Source organism: Branchiostoma floridae, chromosome 5, assembly GCF_000003815.2.
Source record: "Branchiostoma floridae strain S238N-H82 chromosome 5, Bfl_VNyyK, whole genome shotgun sequence".
Lineage (NCBI taxonomy): Eukaryota > Metazoa > Chordata > Leptocardii > Amphioxiformes > Branchiostomatidae > Branchiostoma > Branchiostoma floridae.
The window spans coordinates 17,050,936-17,070,290 of record NC_049983.1 but is presented as its reverse complement, the minus strand read 5'-3'; the positions used below and the strand labels follow the sequence as shown (position 1 = coordinate 17,070,290).

The 19,355-nt window shown below is 39.0% G+C and overlaps 1 protein-coding gene across 1 annotated transcript in view; it reads left to right on the top strand.

Moving 5' to 3' along the window:
• LOC118415679 (cyclin-dependent kinase 17-like) overlaps positions 1–18,852 on the top strand; it is a 99,633-nt gene extending 80,781 nt beyond the window's left edge. The window contains exons 13-23 of the mRNA XM_035820412.1: positions 1,352–1,446; positions 2,386–2,448; positions 2,897–3,020; positions 3,761–3,821; positions 6,816–6,875; positions 7,559–7,762; positions 8,414–8,456; positions 9,210–9,300; positions 10,712–10,789; positions 11,850–11,973; positions 14,035–18,852. Of these exons, the coding sequence (XP_035676305.1) occupies positions 1,352–1,446; positions 2,386–2,448; positions 2,897–3,020; positions 3,761–3,821; positions 6,816–6,875; positions 7,559–7,762; positions 8,414–8,456; positions 9,210–9,300; positions 10,712–10,789; positions 11,850–11,926 (896 nt within the window). The 3' untranslated portion in view covers positions 11,927–11,973; positions 14,035–18,852. The remainder of the gene's footprint in view (positions 1–1,351; positions 1,447–2,385; positions 2,449–2,896; positions 3,021–3,760; positions 3,822–6,815; positions 6,876–7,558; positions 7,763–8,413; positions 8,457–9,209; positions 9,301–10,711; positions 10,790–11,849; positions 11,974–14,034) is intronic.
• The last annotated feature ends 503 nt before the right edge of the window (positions 18,853–19,355 follow it).

Sequence of the window (19,355 nt, the reverse complement as noted above, 5' to 3'; positions counted from 1 at the left end):
GATTATCTCACCATATACACCGAGGATAAGGCGGGGCATTAACGTTATTATCATATAGCCTATCCAACTGACAGTTATGTCACACAAATTCATTTATAACAAATAAACACTTTAATACATTACATAAAAATACATTTGCAATATATATATTGTACAATAGAGTCTATATATAATACAAACATTAAACTATTTCATCATCATTTAAGTAATAATTCTAACTAATCATCTGTTTGTGAGATAGCATATCAGCATCAACATGTGGCTTATTTGCAATACAAACTACATGTATTAAGTGGAGTCCTGGTACCCCCCATGCAGAGCCTTTTCACTTGGGCACGACAAAGTACGTATATATGAAGTGATTTAGGAAGGTACCGGCTTAATCACGTTAGAAAGCCATAATGAAAATGTGTAAAATCAGCATAATTCCTTTTCAAGTATCCCTATATTCCCCATGTGGAGCCCTAATTAACATAACCAATCAATCATAATATTTCTGACAGTTATGCATGGTTTACACACAAACAACAGTACAAAAAAAATTCATGACTGTCCCCTGTATAATGGTGCGGTCCAAAAAGTGGTCGGTTATTAGAATAACCGACCACTTTTGAGGTTACTGCCTGATAACCCATGGGAAATGGGGGCCTCTGATTGGCCAACTCCATCTGGCTATATGATAATAGATTATACATTTCTTACATATACATGGAATTTTGTTAGTTCATGTATGCCAAAGTTTTCTGTTGGCTGTCTAGCTCAGCGATTAGAGACCTAGAATAGAGTATTGAGGGATACCTGAATAGGGAAGACTACCCATTACTCTTGTCAGGCTGTTATTGCCTTCTGCAGGAATTGCTATGTATGCTTGTGCTTTGTTGAAGTTCTAACGAAAAACATCAAAGAGAAAAACCTCTTACATGAAGTTTTGTTTGAGTGCCAAGTGAATGTTATTCGTGTTTAGCACAGCAATTAGAGAAGGCACAAGGAGGGAGCCTTAAGGGACACCTCTATAGTCAGGGGTACCTATTACTCTCTATTAATTGTCCTCTGCTGAAATTGTACGCTTTGGTTTGGTGGAATTTTTAACGACACCACCAAAGAGAAGCGCACTTCTCACATGTACAAGAACTTCTTATTGGCTGTCTAGCACAGCAATTATCGAAGAAGACATATTACTCTAACTTGTCTATTTGCCCCCTCAGTAATTGTTATGCATGCTTGTGCTTTGTGGAGTTTTTTTAATTCAAAGAGAAGTACATTTTACAGACATGTATGGTGAAACTTTGTCAGTGTGCCTGAGCTCTCTGATGGCTGTCTTACATGTATGTTGTTACCTTCTTATTTTCAGTCTCCCTTTTGAAAGACTTGAAGCATGCCAACATAGTAACTCTACATGACATCATCCATACAGAGAAGTCTCTCACGCTCGTTTTTGAATATTTGGTAAGTGCCTTTTGAATTTTTCAAACTATTAAACTGTTAAATTTTTGTTCTTATGTCAAAATCGTTACATGCGTGTGAAGCTCTGATGTAAAAACTATTTTTACAGTAGATATAAATCTCCATTGGTGAAATGGATTCTAATACACGACCACAATTTGCTCGCAAAACGTGAGTCGTCAAATTGGAGTCTGGAGGCGGTTATATAGGTCTTAATTAAAATGTTTTCTTATCGATGGAGCTCAAGGAAACTCACACAGATATAATGGAACGGTCCCTGCAGTTCTGCTGAAAGTAGAATTGATTGCACGCTGCGTTCAGAGCCAGTCTTTTGAAGAAGAAAGTGGAAGCGTGGGAACTCAAATTTTAGATACGTGAGAGGAAAGCTAGATGATGACTACATGAAAGGCTTCATGTGCTCACATAGTCGTGGCAAATTTGTGAACGCCGTGTTTGTCAGAAGCCCAACTGGAGTTTGTTAAATTGTCTCTTTTACTGGTGCAGAGGGCCCTGGAAGGGTAAAAACATAATGATAATGGTGGAGAAAATTTAAGGGCGTGCACCAGTCTTTTCTCTTAGTAATTGGCAGCAACTTCTCCGCATATCTTTCTTGTGGCGTCTTTTGATAAGCCTTGCGTGGCAGAATGCCAAATTCCATTATCATCCCGGTGCTTGATGGGCTATTTCAAAAGATTGCATAATGTTATAGCTTACATTTGTAATTTCTGTACATGTATTATGCAATGTTGCATGGCCTTTGTGTCATTGTTTCAAGCAGGCTTTACAAGCTACATAACTCTCAGACAAAATTCCCGGAAAGCAATCTCAGACACAATTCCCAGAAAGTACATTTAAAAAGACTTACTTATGTAACTTGCCGTGTCTTATATCTGATTTAGTGTCAGTGTTGTTTCTTAATTCCATTCTTTCTTTCCATTGCAGGAGAAGGACTTGAAACAATATATGGATGACTGTGGGAATATAATGAGTATGACAAATGTTAAGGTTAGTACAAGCCTCAAGTTCAGGGTCATGATTTCATAAATTTGCTTGCTGCTTAAGTCGAGTCCATCCGGCCTCGAGTGGCAGTATATAGACAATTTAGTATATATAACAACTGTCATATAGGGAAAATGTTAGTGTTATGCATAACAATCTGAAAACATGTCAGACGAAAAGTTTGTTTCTCTGTTTTGCATAACTGGTGAACCGCCTTATAATGATTTTTGGATAACAGTTTTTATCAGTTTAAGTACAAGCTGTGTAAGACTGTAAGGTTAGGTTAGGTTATAAGCCAACAAGCCTAAACACCTCGCCATCTGTACCACCTTGCCACATATTATCAGTAACAAGTCAGAGCTATGGTTATAGTGTAATGTTAAAATTTTGTCTTGACTTTTTAGTTGACTTATATAACCGTGAACTCATCTCTGATTTGTGTCTCTCCCCACAGTTATTTTTGTACCAGTTGCTACGAGGGTTAAATTATTGTCACAGGAGACGAATCCTGCACCGAGACTTGAAGCCACAGAACCTCCTCATCAACGAGAAGGGAGAGCTCAAGCTGGCAGACTTCGGTAAACATTCTTTCTTCACTTAAATCACCCAGTCACTCATTCAGTCACTCATTTATTGAGTCACTCATTCATTCAGTCACTCACTCAAACAGCTACTTACTGCCACTCAAGCTAGCAGACTTTGGTAAACATTCTTTCTTCAAGTATCACTAAGTCTTAGATCACGCACTCACTCACTCACTAACTCACTCACTCACTCACTCACTCATGCACTCACTCACTCATTCACGCACTCACTCACTCATTCACGCACTCACTCACTCATTCAAGCTGGCAGACTTCGGTTAACATTCTTTATTCAAGTATCATTTTAATCACCTTCTCACTCAGTCAGTCAGTCACCCATTTATTCAATCACTCATACTCAATCACACTCAATCACTCACCTACTCACACTCACTCTTACTCACTGTCACTCACTCACTTACTCTATCCATCAGTCAATCACTATCGGTTTTATAGTTTATGCTCTGTTTCAAACATGGTGGCACAACAAAGGAAATAAATGAAATGATAAAGAGTAGCTATACAGTAGCTCTATACTATGTAACTTCACCTTAACTCTGCTGCCTAATCTGTGCCATAACCAATTTGTAAATGATGCTATAAACTGTCTTAGCAGGGAGATTAGTTTAAAGAATCCTCATATTGACAGCGTTGATTGTACTGTGGTAGGGTTACTGATATGAAGATATCATGTGTGCAGTAACACTGAAAGGTTGTATTCAATCTTTCCTCAGGTCTGGCAAGAGCCAAATCAGTGCCAACCAAGACATATTCCAATGAAGTCGTCACATTATGGTAAGTTTTTACCTTTACTGTATCTGCTTTGTAGTATCACATTCGATGGGGCCAGAGGAGATTTCTGTACTTTACAGTTTGTGTTTATGTAAGGCTCTGACAGATCCAAACTTGAACAGGAAAATTTATATAATATACATGTACATGTGCCAACCCAAGCCTAAGAGCTTGCAGTTTTTAGCCACTTAGCACATTATTCTGTCATGAAAGTGCCGTAAAAGTCCCTTAAAAGCGCCATAACACCATGCAAACCAGCTGGGCATGTTGTAAAAAGCAGAAACTGCCTTCGGCATTGTGGGATGGTGTAGCTTTTATGCATTGAAAGATAACATCCCCCAAACTGTGGACCTCATACTTGGCAGGTCAAGACATAAAGTAAACAATCCTTTGGCATTAGTTTCATTTCTGCGGGGAATAATTTTGCTGTAGGAAAGTAGGTTTCTGCAGTGTTTTAAGTTTGTGACTATAGAGTATAGTGCACAGTAATACAACGGAAAATTTATACATTGTCATAATTTTGCAGTAGGAAATTTTTTTGCTGTGTTTTAAATTTGCGATGGTATGAGTTCCATAGTGCAGTACTGATACGCTGAAAACTAATTCATAGTTGTGTCATGTTATGGAGAGTTAATCACAAAAATTGAGTATGTGAAACCTGTACAAGCATTTTAGTACGATTGAATGCATTAGCTTTGGAATCTTACAAGCAAAGTTCAGGTATCCAAATGTATTATTCACATAACGTCATGCGAGTCAACATCCATTCAAAAGGGCTAGCATGTTCCGGTTTTGAAGAAGGCTGTTCGCCAAAGATGCGACCACAATGGTTGTAATCAAATCAAATTTGGCTCGCTCGCTGGTTGGCAAACTTCTAATTCTTGCATTTGAAAGGCTCGGACTTCGATCGCATTAATGTGTAGGAGCTGTAAAAAGGAAGGAATTGGTAGTCGGCCTTCCTGTTAATTGTCTTTGGCACGTAGACATGTTACGTGAACTTGAGCATAGATCGGTGAAATCTCTTGTGGCGGTGCATTCCTTTTACCCTAATTGAATCTGGTGGTCTGAATGTGGGGCTATGGCTTTCATCAGCGATGCGTGCCTCTCCGCAATCATTAGACATGTAGGTAATCAGCCCAAAGTGCTCGGGTCAGTAATTCGGATGTGAATAACTACATTTAGTGCTTCAAAGTACATCTTTCAGCACGGAGCATGGAAAACTTGATCAAGTCTCTTTGTATTACATGTATGACTTCTTGGCTCAGGTTGTACGGCAGTAAAACTTTATGGATAATCGCTGAAGCTGATGTTTTATGTTTTTAAGACTCCAATGCAATCACCCTTTATCACTGCGACAATGATCAATGTACTCTGAACAAATTGGGACAATTTGAAAAAAGAAATTGAGCTCCTTGCTGTGTGTACTGTAAGTTATTTCAAGTTCTCAGGGAATCAATTTTGTACCTAATGAATTATGTAGATTCTGAAGAGAAAAGTTTGCATTCTCAATGTGAACGTTTTGAGATTGCAGTCGAAGCTACTGTACCATTTATTCCAATGTATGACAAGCAGGCTTTTAGCCAGGCAGGCATCACAGCGTCATCTGGATGCCCTTTTCTCAAAATAACAAGAAATTGGACGCACTAGACGCCTTTACACTGGGAGCATAACCTCTGACAAGCATGAAATTCTGGTTGACAAAGGATGCCATTAGGTAATTTTTGGTCACAGTAGAAGACAGTCACAGTAATTTTGCCCCTCAGGATACCTTAGAATGCACCATTTTAATTTAGAATTCTCAAAAAACTCTGCACCATCAAAGATGGGTGCCTGTGACTAACTGTGACTTGCCAAAAAATTTGGACTCCCTATAATAAAATCCTATCAAAACGCCTAATGACAAAGTAATATTATGTGTTTGCAGACTAGACCCACTGCAAATATTTCACAACTACAGTATGCATGGAAAGCTGCGCTCACCACTTGGTTTTAGATTTGCAATTACAGCGAGCCTGGTTTGAAATTCCTTTAATGTAGGAAAAGATATCAGTGACAGATATCTCACTCGCTGTGATCAGAGGCGCGAGGCTTACGCCTTGAGCAGCCGCCCTTCGCAAACTAAGCCTTCGGGTATCACGTCTAAAGCATGTAATTTTCGCTGCTCACTCACGGAGAGACATTGAAGTTGGCCGGCGGTCACGGGGGGACGGTGGAAAACAAGAAGTACGTGAGAGAACTGTCAGTCATTAAGAAGGAGGTAGAAAGTGTTGAGCGGATGGATTGAAGCTCTCAACCAAGGGGATTAAAGGATAGAAAATTCAATATCCTGGACTTTGAGCGCCATGGAATCTTTTTTTTTAATGGTGGGAATGTGCTTTAGGTAATTGGCACTTGTACATGAATAAGAAGCATTCACAGACAAACTTAAGCTATAAATATCTTACTAATCCTCTTAAGTGAGAAAAGTAGATCAAATGTCCTATCACTGAAAACATGAGAGGATCCTCCAAGAGAAAATCTATTAGTAAGAGGCTTAGGTCTGTGTTTTTTAATGAATTCTGTATTGCTGCCTCCACATTTGTGTAAGTGCTATTCAATCTACATGTAGAATGTGACATCATTTATGTAGTACAGTTGTACCTCAAATTACCTCATAAGATTTTTTGTTTGGAATAAATCAAGGTGTTTTTTTTTCTTTTTTCTGTGCTTGGCAATGTAACATTACCTGAATCACCACTGACACTTAAAGAAATATTTTTCTTGTTGCAACTTTTTTTAAACATGTCTGGATATCTGCAGTATGCATTAGTAGACCTCTTCAAGTCCACCCTTTAAGTGGGGCAGTCCTAGTATACATGGGGATATTATGAGAATTGATCTCATAAAGAACATGTAACATTTCAGGAACCTACCTTCATGCACATGTCCATGTATCTGTGTATAGGTTTGCTCTTTGAGTGCTTTTGTATTTTGACTTTTTCTTCCTCCCTCCCCCAGGTATAGACCTCCTGATGTGTTGTTAGGTTCCACAGAATACTCCACCCCTATCGACATGTGGTAAGTAATATTGTTTTCAGTAACTGAGACCTCAAACTACTACTAGGAAATTTTACAAATTAACAATCAAAGTAACAAATTCAATAACATGACTTTCAAGGCACAAGAAATGGTAATATTTGCAAGAACAGATTCCCTAAAGGTTTGATTGTAAAGATGTAAGGTTGCAAACATCAATGAATGGAATATGCACCTTACAAGTTGAGTTTTTGCTAAGAGTGAAATGCTAAGAGTGAAATGCTCACGACGGTGCCCAGCTATATCATTGAGTGATCCCATGCAGTAAAACTTGAGTAGTCTTGCCTTTAGGTATTACACTATCAGCCTGATTAACTGGTACCATATAGCTTCTCAGGCTTCATGGTTGGAGTTTTGGTAACACACTTTGTCTGGGTTTGCAGACATGACAGAAATGAAAGGCATTTTGCTAGCTGTGAAAAATGATAAGGAAATTATCATGAAAACGATAGGATAGATAGGTGGTTGGGTAGATGGATGGATGTGCATATGGATGATTGGAAGGATGTATTAGTATATGATTGGATGAAGATTGATGAATAAATGGTAGGATGGATGGATAAATGATGAAATTGCATGAGTGAATGAGAATGAGTGAGTGCATGACTGAGTGAATGAATGAATGAAGAAGCAGCTGACAGTGGAAATGTTGTCTCCTGTTCCAGGGGCGTAGGGTGTATATTCTACGAGATGTCAGCGGGGCGACCGTTGTTCCCGGGGTCGACGGTGGAAGACGAGCTTCACCTGATCTTCAAGACGCTGGGCACGCCAGCAGCAGAGACGTGGCCGGGCGCCATGACGAATGAAGACTTCCTCATGTACAACTTCCCACACTACGAGCCAGAACCGCTGGTTAACCTTGCACCAAGGTAAGGGCGGTCATTTAAATTTTATGCTCACTAGTTCTAAGTACTAAATGCTAGTTTTACTGTGACATCTCTATGAAGACTTCCTCATGTTCAACTTCCCACACTACGAACCAGAACCGCTGGTTAACCTTGCACCAAGGTCAGTGGGGAGGGGGGAAGGCATTGAACTTTTATTTTCACTAGTACTAAGTACTAAATGCTAGTTTTATTGTGATGTCAGTATACACATGGAAACAGGTCTGTCCTTGGTGCTGAACACTATCAACACATAGGTACAGGTCTGTCCTCGGTCCCGAACACTATCCTTTCAAAGGAACACGTCTGTCCTTGGTGCTGAACACCATCAACACTTAGGGATAGGTCTGTCTCTGGTTCTGAACATAATCCACATACAGGAACAGGTCTGTCCTTGGGGCTGAACACCCTCTACACAATACCAACAGGGTTATCCTTGGTGCTGAACACCGATCACATGTAGGAACAGATCACACACTTAACACCTTATCTCATTGTTGTAATCTGTAGTACGTTTCAGTTGTATTGTCTCACCTTACTGAAGAGATGCATGGATAATTGTATTAACCATATGATTGAATAATTTCAATGCGATCAACAAAGTACAATGAAACCCTTTTGTCCATGTTGTTGCAGACTTGAAGCTGATGGCCAAGACTTGGCATCAAAGCTGCTACAGGTATGTACAGTTTCTTACAGTGTTAATGATAGAATGATGGTCTTTCACTGTACACAGTGTAAAAAAACAAACATATTTTCCACATTCAAATTATTTACAATTCGGGTTTGAATAACACTATATCTCTTTTTTAAACATAATACACACATGGCAGTCAAGTGTCACTTAATGCATGAATACTAGAAAATTGCAAAAAAAAGTGAACATGAGAAAAATTGAATCAGACTATGAAACTGTGTTGACAAACATACAGACTTTCCCTTCAGACTTTCATTTTGATCACCCAGTTAAGCATTTATTTCAAATTTGAAAAAGAACAACTGAAATGCTATGTGTGTGTGTGTGTGTGTGTGTGTCTTCTGAGTATGACGTTTTAAAACTGAATAGAAATTCTAAATAGGAACTTTGTGGCTCAAGATGTTTTACTGAGGGACGACTGTGGTGTGACAGATGTCGATTAACTGAGGAATGAGTCCGCTCTACTATTTACTTTTTAAAACTTATGTTTGTATAGACCTCTGTTCAGACTTAAATCTGAATTTTTACCTGTACATGCTGCTTTCTCTGCTTAGCACTCAGCATTCGGGAAAGAGTATGGAAGTTGAACACACACCACTACCAGTGGACTAGCCCCCTGCTGTAGTGATTGCGTTGTGTGTGGCCCAGGGCTAATGAAACAGAGATGGGCACCGCCCTATGCGCCATCTTGGCGTGGGAAGGGTTTAACTTTTTTTTTAACTTCCCCCATTCCAGTATGAGGCCAAATGGAGAATTTCAGCAGAAGAAGCCATGAAGCACCCGTACTTCAACACGCTGGGCCCGCGGATTCACAAGCTGCCTGACAGTACGTACAGGGTTCACTTTAACCCTTAAACTGCCAAACCCGGCTATATCCGGCACACATATACATGTCCTGTGTGCCGCACCCGGATATATCCGGGATAGCGTATTCCCCCGAAGTAGAAACTTTGCGCGCACGTAGCGCACGAACCCCGGAAGTCAGGGACTTCGGCCTTGTTCGGGGGTTCTTTCTGGAGGTCAGCAGCCAACCCTGGCACTGATAGCATTTTATAGTGCTGAAACTGGCAGTTTAAGGGTTAACATCCAATCAAACCAATTACCAAAGAAAGTTTTAACAGCTGATAATTGTACATAGATTGCGTTGTTGAAGCACAATCATGGCATTTCCAAGAAACAGTATAAATACACATAATTAGATCCCTTGCTAATTCCCTTCATTTAGTTCTTGGTGAAAACTCATTTTCCCCCCACTGAACTCAATTCAGAAAGCGTAGTTTGATGCACAATAGGAAAAATGCTGCTCTGGAAAATTTCCCTGAAGACGCAACAACATCATTTCTTGGTCTTGTCATCCGAAGAAGATATTACTTATTAGTGGGGGGAAATAGTGATCGCTCCACTAGAGCTGGTGTGCAAGTCCATAGGGATAGTCCTTATGTAAGATTTAAGTCTAACGTTTTAACATTTGATGACAGATATACAGAATACCAGAATACAAGGAGTATCAGCAGCAGAAAATCATTTCGGAATCTTTTTTTCTGAAGATGATTGTGTTTCTCCTGTATCCATTTGCTTTCTTTTTCAAAATATGAATTTTAGCTATTTCAAACATAGCTTTGAAGCTTAGAAAAATAAAGCTCCTGGGCTTACAATATCTATAAAAGGTATAGATCTGAAATATCACTTAAATCCTTTCTGTTATTTTACTATCACTATCTTGACATGGTATACTGAGTTTTGTTGTAACATTTCTGTGATGAGCTCTCCACTCCAAAACCCTGACATCACAATTATACAAATTGTTTCGAAACATGAGATACAACAAAAACCTCCTTTCCCAACGAAAAGAAACAAATTTACAATACCTCAGAGTGGCACTAACTATTTTGCTGTAGGTGCTGCATCAATGTAGGACTAGTCTGACATTTTCAGCATTAGTGTTTTCAGTTGGTAATGATTGCAAAATTACGATGGCCTGGGCACTAATGCCTGACTAAAGCAGCACCAAAACCTTCAGCATTAGGGCAGCATTGCACACCACTTTTGCAAGAGTAATGTAATAGTCATTGTAAGAAATAGTAATGGGAAGGTCTAAAGGAAGACTAGATTTCTTCTTTTTCTCTTGACGTCAGAGGAGTGACTCTGGAAGCCCCTGAGGTCTTCCTCCCTCTAGATTTAGGAATCTTGAAAGACTGCTAAAATGTCAGACTTACACCAAATTCTTTTTCTCACAGCTGCCTCCATCTTCACTTTGGACGAGATCAGGTTGGCAAAGGATCCTGGGTACAAGTCATCATCTGTAGGGTCATCAGGTAGGTTACCATGACAACCGTGGAGTGCCAGTCCCTCTTGACATGTACATGTGTGTTATTGCATAATTTTATGGATTAAACAAGGTAGGAAAAATTTTGGGATGTAAATTTGAGTCGGATTACAGAGAATGTCTCTTCATGACTTGAAATTGTAATTCTGTTCCATTTCACTTGGATCTCTCATCCCATACATGTGATAGGCATGTTGCTAGAGACCACCTCCTTATGAAGTAGAAAGCTCTTTCTGATGTCACAAGTATTCCGGTGTTCTTTATCTTTATCATTATATTGATGATGTCGACATGTGGTTGTTGAGTGATGAAATGATAGCTGAATTTGTGAAAAACATGATTTCGAACAACAAGCCCAGATTCATGTAATGTAGTTTTGATTGCACCATGCAGTAGAAGTAAACATGTCTTTAGTATGGATAAGTCCACTGAAATGAACCATGTTAGTATGAATGACATTTTCAGTGTGAACACAGACAAACTGAAGATCAAGCTCAACTATATTTAAAGAAAATACACTTAAGTACATGTACATTTAAGCCGTTTAAAACTTAGTTTGCTAATACTAAGCTACATGTAGAATGGTCAATGACTGAATCCTGCCATTTCGAGCCCTCCTTAGAAAACAGGTGAACGTTAACATCTAGACATGTTTACTTCTGGTACCCAAGTTCTTACTGGTAGTTTTATGTATATTAACTGATACAACTCTTAATTTCTCTGTTGTCCCTGTTCTTTTTGTTTCCTCTCTTTGTCCCATTTTCATACACTTTTTGTTTTGCGTTTTTCTTGTCCTTTCTGTGTAATACATGACATGCTGTTAACCTTCTACCTATAACCTTTGACCTATACTCACCTCTGACCTGTCCCTCCGTGTGTCATTTGTCCGAAGAATTCCTTACCTACATCTATGTTGATCGGCTACCATCGACTGTATTGTGTATACTGTTTGATGATTGGCCCTGATGATGTACCTCCCATCCTACCCTTTGCCCTATAACCCTTGACCTCTACCTAACCTCTGACCTGTGTGTGTTTCCCCCTTGTAGCCACTATGCCTCGTGTTCCCACTTCCCGGTCTGCCATCTCTGAGCCCCCGGGCATGTGTGAAGAATTCTTACCGTAGAAAAACAAACAAACAAATAATCCGGCCTGAAACAACAAGACACCTAAGTAAGTGCCTTGTACCCCTCCCTCGCTTGCTAACTGGAGCAATCCTTGGAGCGTAGATAGTGCTTTATAATTACATCAAAACTCCTCTCACCTTTTGTCTTGCATAACCACATGCATGCTGAGGTGCTGCCACTTTTTTGATGCCACCTGATCTTTTTGGAATGCATCAATTTCAACCAGCACTAAATGTAACAGTCTTGCCACTAGAAGTAGCTCTAGTAACATCCACACACTTTGTAACTTCACAGCATGCAGCTGCACGAAAGCATAATAATGCATTCAAAATTACAAGAGCAAAATGGTAGCTTCCAAGGCCTAACACGAGCAGATACGGTACTCTGTAAGTACTCAACCTGACGTTTCTTCTACCATTGGCAATGCAGCCATTTCTGGATGAGTGTTTCTCTTAAAGCAGGCAGCATATTCTGCATGTAAGTACAGCCTGGAAAAACAACATCCACTGGCAGGAATACAGACAAGGCTGCTTTCATAAAGAGACAATGTCTATGGAAAGCCACCTGCTGACTGCAGTTCTGTCAAAAACTGGTAGGGCCAAAGCAAGGAGCTAGGGCAAAGATTCTGTCGATGCCTACCATGATTTGTCCAGATCAATCTACTTCTCTATAAAGCATAAAGAGATCTAGACAAAGTGCATGGAAACTACCTGCAGTTCCATCTACAACAGCTAGGGCAAAGTAGCTCCCATTACTTATCTCCAGATCAGTGGTATAGCGGACGGTCAGAAGATGGTGATTCAGTGTTCTCTTCCAAGGTTGACTCATTTGCCATCATTTATCATTATGTGCTTTTTCTCAGTTGGTAAACTTGCTTTAAGGGCTTTAGCTGCTAAGTTTTCTTGTATTGTTTGTGGTTGTGTATGATTTCATTTGCCATGTGATTTGATGGACTTAAAGTTGAAATACACGCAGGCTTTTTACGTTTCATAAATTCTTTGGGCTTAGGAGCTGAAAATATGCTTAAACAATAATTTTGAAAGAGCAAAAAGCTACGTTGTTTAATGTGCTAATTCTTAATTTCATATTGAATTTCAGCAGAATTTTCCATTACAAGGGACCGCTTTGGCATGGCTTTCAATTCAGACACTCTTTTTTTTCTGTGAGAGCCACCACCTACATGTAGAATTGTTTTGTTAGGAAATGGAAATAATGTAATCAATATTCAAATACAAATCAATACCTACAACTGGATAAAAATGGAGATTTACTCCCAACTGACATCAATCACTTTTCTTCAGCATCACTAGAATGAACTGTCACTCAAAACATCCAGAAGTAATTCTCCATTGTCTAGTTGCAGAGGTTGAATTGTATATGGATAACGAAAGGCAAAGGAAGTTCATTATATCCTGTAGTTCATGGGTAATCAATTCTTCTATCACCTGCCATTTGATGCACATTGAAAACAGCTTCACCAAGAACACCTTTTCCAGCTGTAAAATGCATGTTTTATACACGTTGGATGTAGAGATTTTATTTTCAGGCACCTTTTGTAGCACTGAAGGTTGCACCAATTTTTTGGTGACTCCTTGATTGTGCAGCTTTCTTGCTAGTTACACAAGACTACAGCAGTGTTCTTGCCAGGCCTTTTCAGCACAGGGGGCCCCTATGCTGTGATTAGGATTCCCTATGCTGTGATTTGGATCCCCTATACTGTAATTTGGGTCCAGGTCTACGCTTTGTTTCAACCAACAAACAGTGTTTCAGGGGGTTAAAGATTTTAAATTTTCAGGAGGATTCCCGCCAGACCCCTTACAATGCTCACGCCTGCATCGCGTACCATGTGGCTTTGCTTTACCGTAAGGCCGGTCGAAAAAAAGATTATGAAAGGAAAAGGTCACAATTTTTCCCACCAACCTCTGCTTGGAAAGTAGCTTTGCTGTACTAAGATGCCCCTATGCTGTGAAAAAAATCCTGGTGAGAACACTGTACAGTAACGGCATCCTGATGTCATTGAAAAACAAGATGCAGAATTGGTGCGACATAAATGGTCAAGTTGCAATACAGTTTCTTGAGATAAATGTGAAATTCTGTTGTATTTCAGGTGTGGGCAAGGGCAGGAGACAAAGCATGCTATTCTGAGGGGTCGCACGCCGGGAAAAAAGACTGACAACACATCACCCGCCATCATGATCGACAGAACGAGAGAGTGAGAGATTGAGGAAAAGAAAAACAGACGGGAGAAACCAGCCAAAAGAAGCAGATCGACAAGACAGACAGGCAGAACTGGATGGAATTTCTTTTTTGTTCCGTAACATGTTTGGGCGGGGGTTAAATCACGTACCTTTATCTGTGATGGTAAAAGTTAGTATTTTTGTATAATGTTGAAAAAAAAAGTGAGTCTCTTTTGTGACATTCTGAAGTACATGTAGAATAAGGGGCCTTGTGTGAGACAACTGTGCTGCATTACGCTGAGTTCTTACTACTAGTGGGTATGGAAGGGAAACACACCTGCTAAGGATAGGAAAAAAGTTATGATATTTATATTTCTGTACTTTTGCAATCAATTCACAGCTAGGATATAAAAACTTGATCCAACAAGTGTCACTGACTGAAAACAACTTGTTTATCAATGAACATCATGAAGCAAATTTTATTTCAATTGATTGATATTTTGTCTCATCTCATGATACATGTCTAAGTTACTCCAATGCATGATGTATTGATAGTTTCCATGTTGCAATTGTGTATGTCCAGAAAAGTCTGGGATGTTTCAGAAGCCAGGTATTTGATTTGTGTCAACTTTATTACTTTCTTAAAGGCATAAATCCTGTTGTGATACTAAAATACCATTACAGTACTATTTGCAGGAAAAAATGTAAATCTTGAAACCGTTGCAGCATTTCTCCTAACTTCCTCAGAAATTTCTCCTTTTTGTCCTAAGCTGGTGTGGTTCTGAAATTCCCCTGCTAGTAAGAAGTCTCTGCTGTTTCTTATACCCCGTCACATGTAGCGAAAATCAATCGGACGACGAGTCTGTGAGCTCTAAATTACAAGGAGGCATGACCCTGATGCCGACGAAGAATGGCAGAGATCCCCTCTTCCCGTCAGGGTCATGCCTCCTCGTAATTTAGAGCTCGCAGACTCGTCGTCCGATCGATTTTTGCTACACGTGACGGGGTATTACCAAACTTTGTGGTAGCCAGGAACCCAGCATCTTGAGATGTGTCCTGTACGATGTGCCACAGTAAGGTAGCAATCTTAGCAATAGCCTCTGTCTAAAGTCTGCCAACACTAGGCTAGGAAACCTCCTAAAAATGTAAAGCCGCCTCCAGGCTACCAACATCAGATGATATAGCTAACAACTGTTACTGATGTATAATAAAGGAGGAAAAGTTAGGAAAGTCATTCACAATTTTTCAGAGGAATATTAATATGCTATTTGTTCTTGGTGAAGTCAAATCAAGCAGAGACACAAGACTTCTCTTTTACCCTTTACTTTTGCTGTAAAAGTGACTGGCTGTCTTTGCTCCCACTTTCCTTATTTTTGGCAATGCCTCTGGGGTGGGCCTCAAAATACCTTGCTGAAGCATGCAGGAAGCAAAGACCACCATTTTGCAATTACAGCAGAAAGATTTGAGGGTTAAATTGAAGTCCAGTATCACTTTGTCCATTTGTCATATATGGTCACCTTTGTGCTGGTATAACATACAATGTACAAGCCAAGCAGTTTGGATGAAAAGCACAATTCAAGGGTCCCCCCAATTCCCTGTTGGCTTGATGGCACAGAAAGTAAAAGGAGGAACAAAAAAAATCCAGTCCACTTCTAAAAGAAGTAACATATGCTGGAAAGAGGAATTACAGTATGACTCGCTTGTTTGAACTTTGTTTAATATTCATGCAAAGCTCAAATTGACTTGCAGGCCACTTTTCAGTCAAGATATGACAGAAGGGTCAGACAAAATATAACAAAAATACAGATTACATCATTACATCTGATTCATTTCTTGTAATAAACAAATTCTTTGGACTCAGTGTGGTTAATGATGATGAATAAACCTTTGTACTTGACCCAAGACCCAGTTTTGCTAAGTGATCAATGCATTACAATAAAGCAGAAAAAAACCTGTAAACTGTCAGGGTAACAGAAAAGAGATGTTTCCACAAGGTGCTTTGTTCTCTTGTTGCATTAAAAACCTGGTCCTAACAGAAATGGCCAAAGTTGAACTCAAATCTGTCACATCATTGTTTTTTAAATACTTCAAACAAACCAAGCAGTCATACATGTAGATTCTGGACTGTTGAAAGTGGTATCCACTTCTGTCTCGCATGTTAAGTTGCTATGCTTATTCTGTATGAAATGTGCTACCAGTATGTACATGATTTTTTTCCCCGCCATGTCATTGACACTGATGTCTCCATGGCGATATGAATATGCATGAGTACAGGTGCATTGTGGGTTAAACAAAGTCCAGCTTAGATGTACAATTTTGTTACCATCACATTTGAAAATTTTCTCAACTGAAGTTAAAGGCTTAGATAAGGTTTTGTCTCAGATATTTGGAGCCAGTGATGTTCACAGTGAAATTTTGAATAGAGTTGAATAATGAAGTTATTGGTATCCATTTTGTTGTACCATTTTGGTTTCGAGAACGTATCGTACTTACTGTACTATGGTAGTACACTAAAATTGGGCTATACCTACACATATCAGTTACCATGAAATATATACGCATACTTGTCAAACTACATTTGAAGCTCGGTACAAGTTTTTAGTTTTGTGATGGACAGCCACTCATACTAGAGTATGGCAAGTCTACTGGTACTGGTTTACAGTTATATTATGGTACTGTCAGAAGAGGTCCAATATCTCTCAGCTTTTCGGCCCAACTCCATACATTTACCAGATCAAATGCCAGGCCGAAAAATTGGTTTCCATCAATTTGATATTACGTATGGTAAAGATGATTTTCATATTTTGTAAACATGTGAGGCAGTGATAGGAAACTGTTGTGGTTGTTACTAGCCAAATGTATCCCTTGACTTGGAAGGAAATTGAAAGATTCAACAAAATTCTCCAAGAAATTACATGGAAATAGTGTTACACAATTTGGAAAAAAAAGGAAGTTTTGCTTCAAAAGTTTTCCATTACTTCAGCATTTTTCATGAAGCTCTGCAAAGGTTGTACATTTAGTAAAATTATTCACCTTGTGTTTTGAACACCCTGAATTTGGAAAAACAGCTCAAAACAATAAGGGGGGAAAGTAGATATGGTTACGGGACCTAAGAACAAGCAGCTTGGGAAATTTGGTCCATTTCAAGTAATTCATCGACTCAACCAATCAAATGATTCGTAACAATGATTGGGTACTGACCAATGAGACTTAAGAACACTTTGGCTTAACACAATGTAAATCACTGACATTCATACCACTATCAGTAGCATCTACTGATCAGTTAATGTAATTTGAAATCCATCACAAAGAACTTTTAAAAAAAAGAGTTTAAAATATGCGCTCTACAAACAAATCAGAAACCCAACAACGAGATTGAGCAAAATATAACAATATGAGAATTATGATTGTAAAATCAAGACTGAGAAATATGAGAAATAATCTGCCAGGGAAGATATAAGAGTAGAATTAATAAATGATAGGGAGTAGCATTAAGCGCCGTTGATTATGATGTTACACAAAACGCTAACATTTTGGGGGCTAGAGAAAAACATATATTTCTTGACTGCCTGGCCTGTGATGAGATAGGTTATGTCTACTTTAAGTGTCATGTAGCCAGTCATAATTATACTCAAACACAAATATTGTGCCATCCATGTGTTCTTATTTATTTCTGTACAGCATATTGAAAGGTAATAAGTAGTCGATGTCCATAAAGACTTCATTCACCTTACATTTTTGCCATCTTCGGTTAGTATAAGTAGAAAATGCCCAAGAGGTTGTTACTAGCTATAGGTGCTATATTTTTTTCTTGTTTATATTGTGTAACAAATTTTGTCTTGAGTGTTAAGAATGTGTAATTTGATGTTCTGTTGTTGCCAAAAATGTGCACATTGTGGTAAACGCTCTCTCTCTAGTTCATTTCCAGCTGTATACAAGCCATTGTTGTATACCCAAGTTTAATGTTACAAAAATGACTCCGGACAAGCCAGCTCTTTTTCTGAGGTGCATTCTTCAATTCCAAGCAGTTAGAATGGCCACCATATTCTCGATAATATAAAACGAAGATTGCATAATTGTCTTCCCAAAAATTAACCCCGAAATTCAAGCCCAAAGTACTAAAAATAAAATATTTTGCTTTCAAAATCACACACCTCATCTTTCTCGACATCCCAACATTGGTTATGAACCTTTCCTATATCCAAGACTAAATTACATGAAGCAGACTGCCACTATTGTGCAATCGCCTTGTCCATGACTGAAAACTCATGTAAACTACTGTATTATGGCTTATTTATCCTTCCTCGAGGAGCTTTCTCCAATTTTTATCGCTTGTACAAAATACGCGTTTTAATCTGTAGAACAAACAAGCGCACCACCTTGTGGTGTGTGACCTTACCTAAATGTAGAAAAAAAACGATATCAATGTTGCCATTTCATACTTGGTATTCTATCTGTTGATGTAATATTGTAGAAACTACTTTTTAGAAAAGAGAGTAGCCAACAGTCGAGCTCTGGTGCAATGTAAAATATGTAAGAAATGTTTTAGTTCTTACGTTTTGTTTTGTTTACTCCATTGTTTCACTTCTCTGACAAAAAAACTACTTAATATCTCTGTAAGAACCCAAGAAACTTAAGACGTCTGGCGATGACGACTTGATTATGTTGACTGGAATAGACTTTGTATTTCCAGATGATTGCTGTTTATTTGTCTACAGAAAATAAAGTAACAGTATTTTAGACTCTGACTTTTGTGTCCTGTGCTTTGCTGAGTGCTTCTAATCTTTGTCAAATGTCACACTTAATTGCAAAAGTGAGGCAAAAACCTAATCTCCATGCAGATCCTATGGAAGCGTAAGGTACATGTAGTATCAAAAGTGAAGCTGGCCTAGGAGTGCATTACAAGGCAAGGCAGGAGTGCATTAAGCCTGTGTTTACACAATCCCTCCTCCCGGAGACTCTAGGGCCAGCCACTAGTGGCCTGCTTTTAGTCAGGCTAGGAGTGTGTATGCTCTGGGAGCCACACTTCTAGGCCAGCTTCATTCCTCTGGCAGCTTTTGATACTATCTTTAATATGCTGCCATAGGATCTGCTTGGAGATTAGTGAGAACCTATCAATCTCCGAGTATGGACGTGACCTCCAAGACAAAAGCTTCAAGAATTTGTTCTAAACTACTTCAGGAAAAGGTGTGGATCCCATGCCAATAAGCATCTGTTTGTGACAGGCAAATGTAGATCTAGATTATGTTCC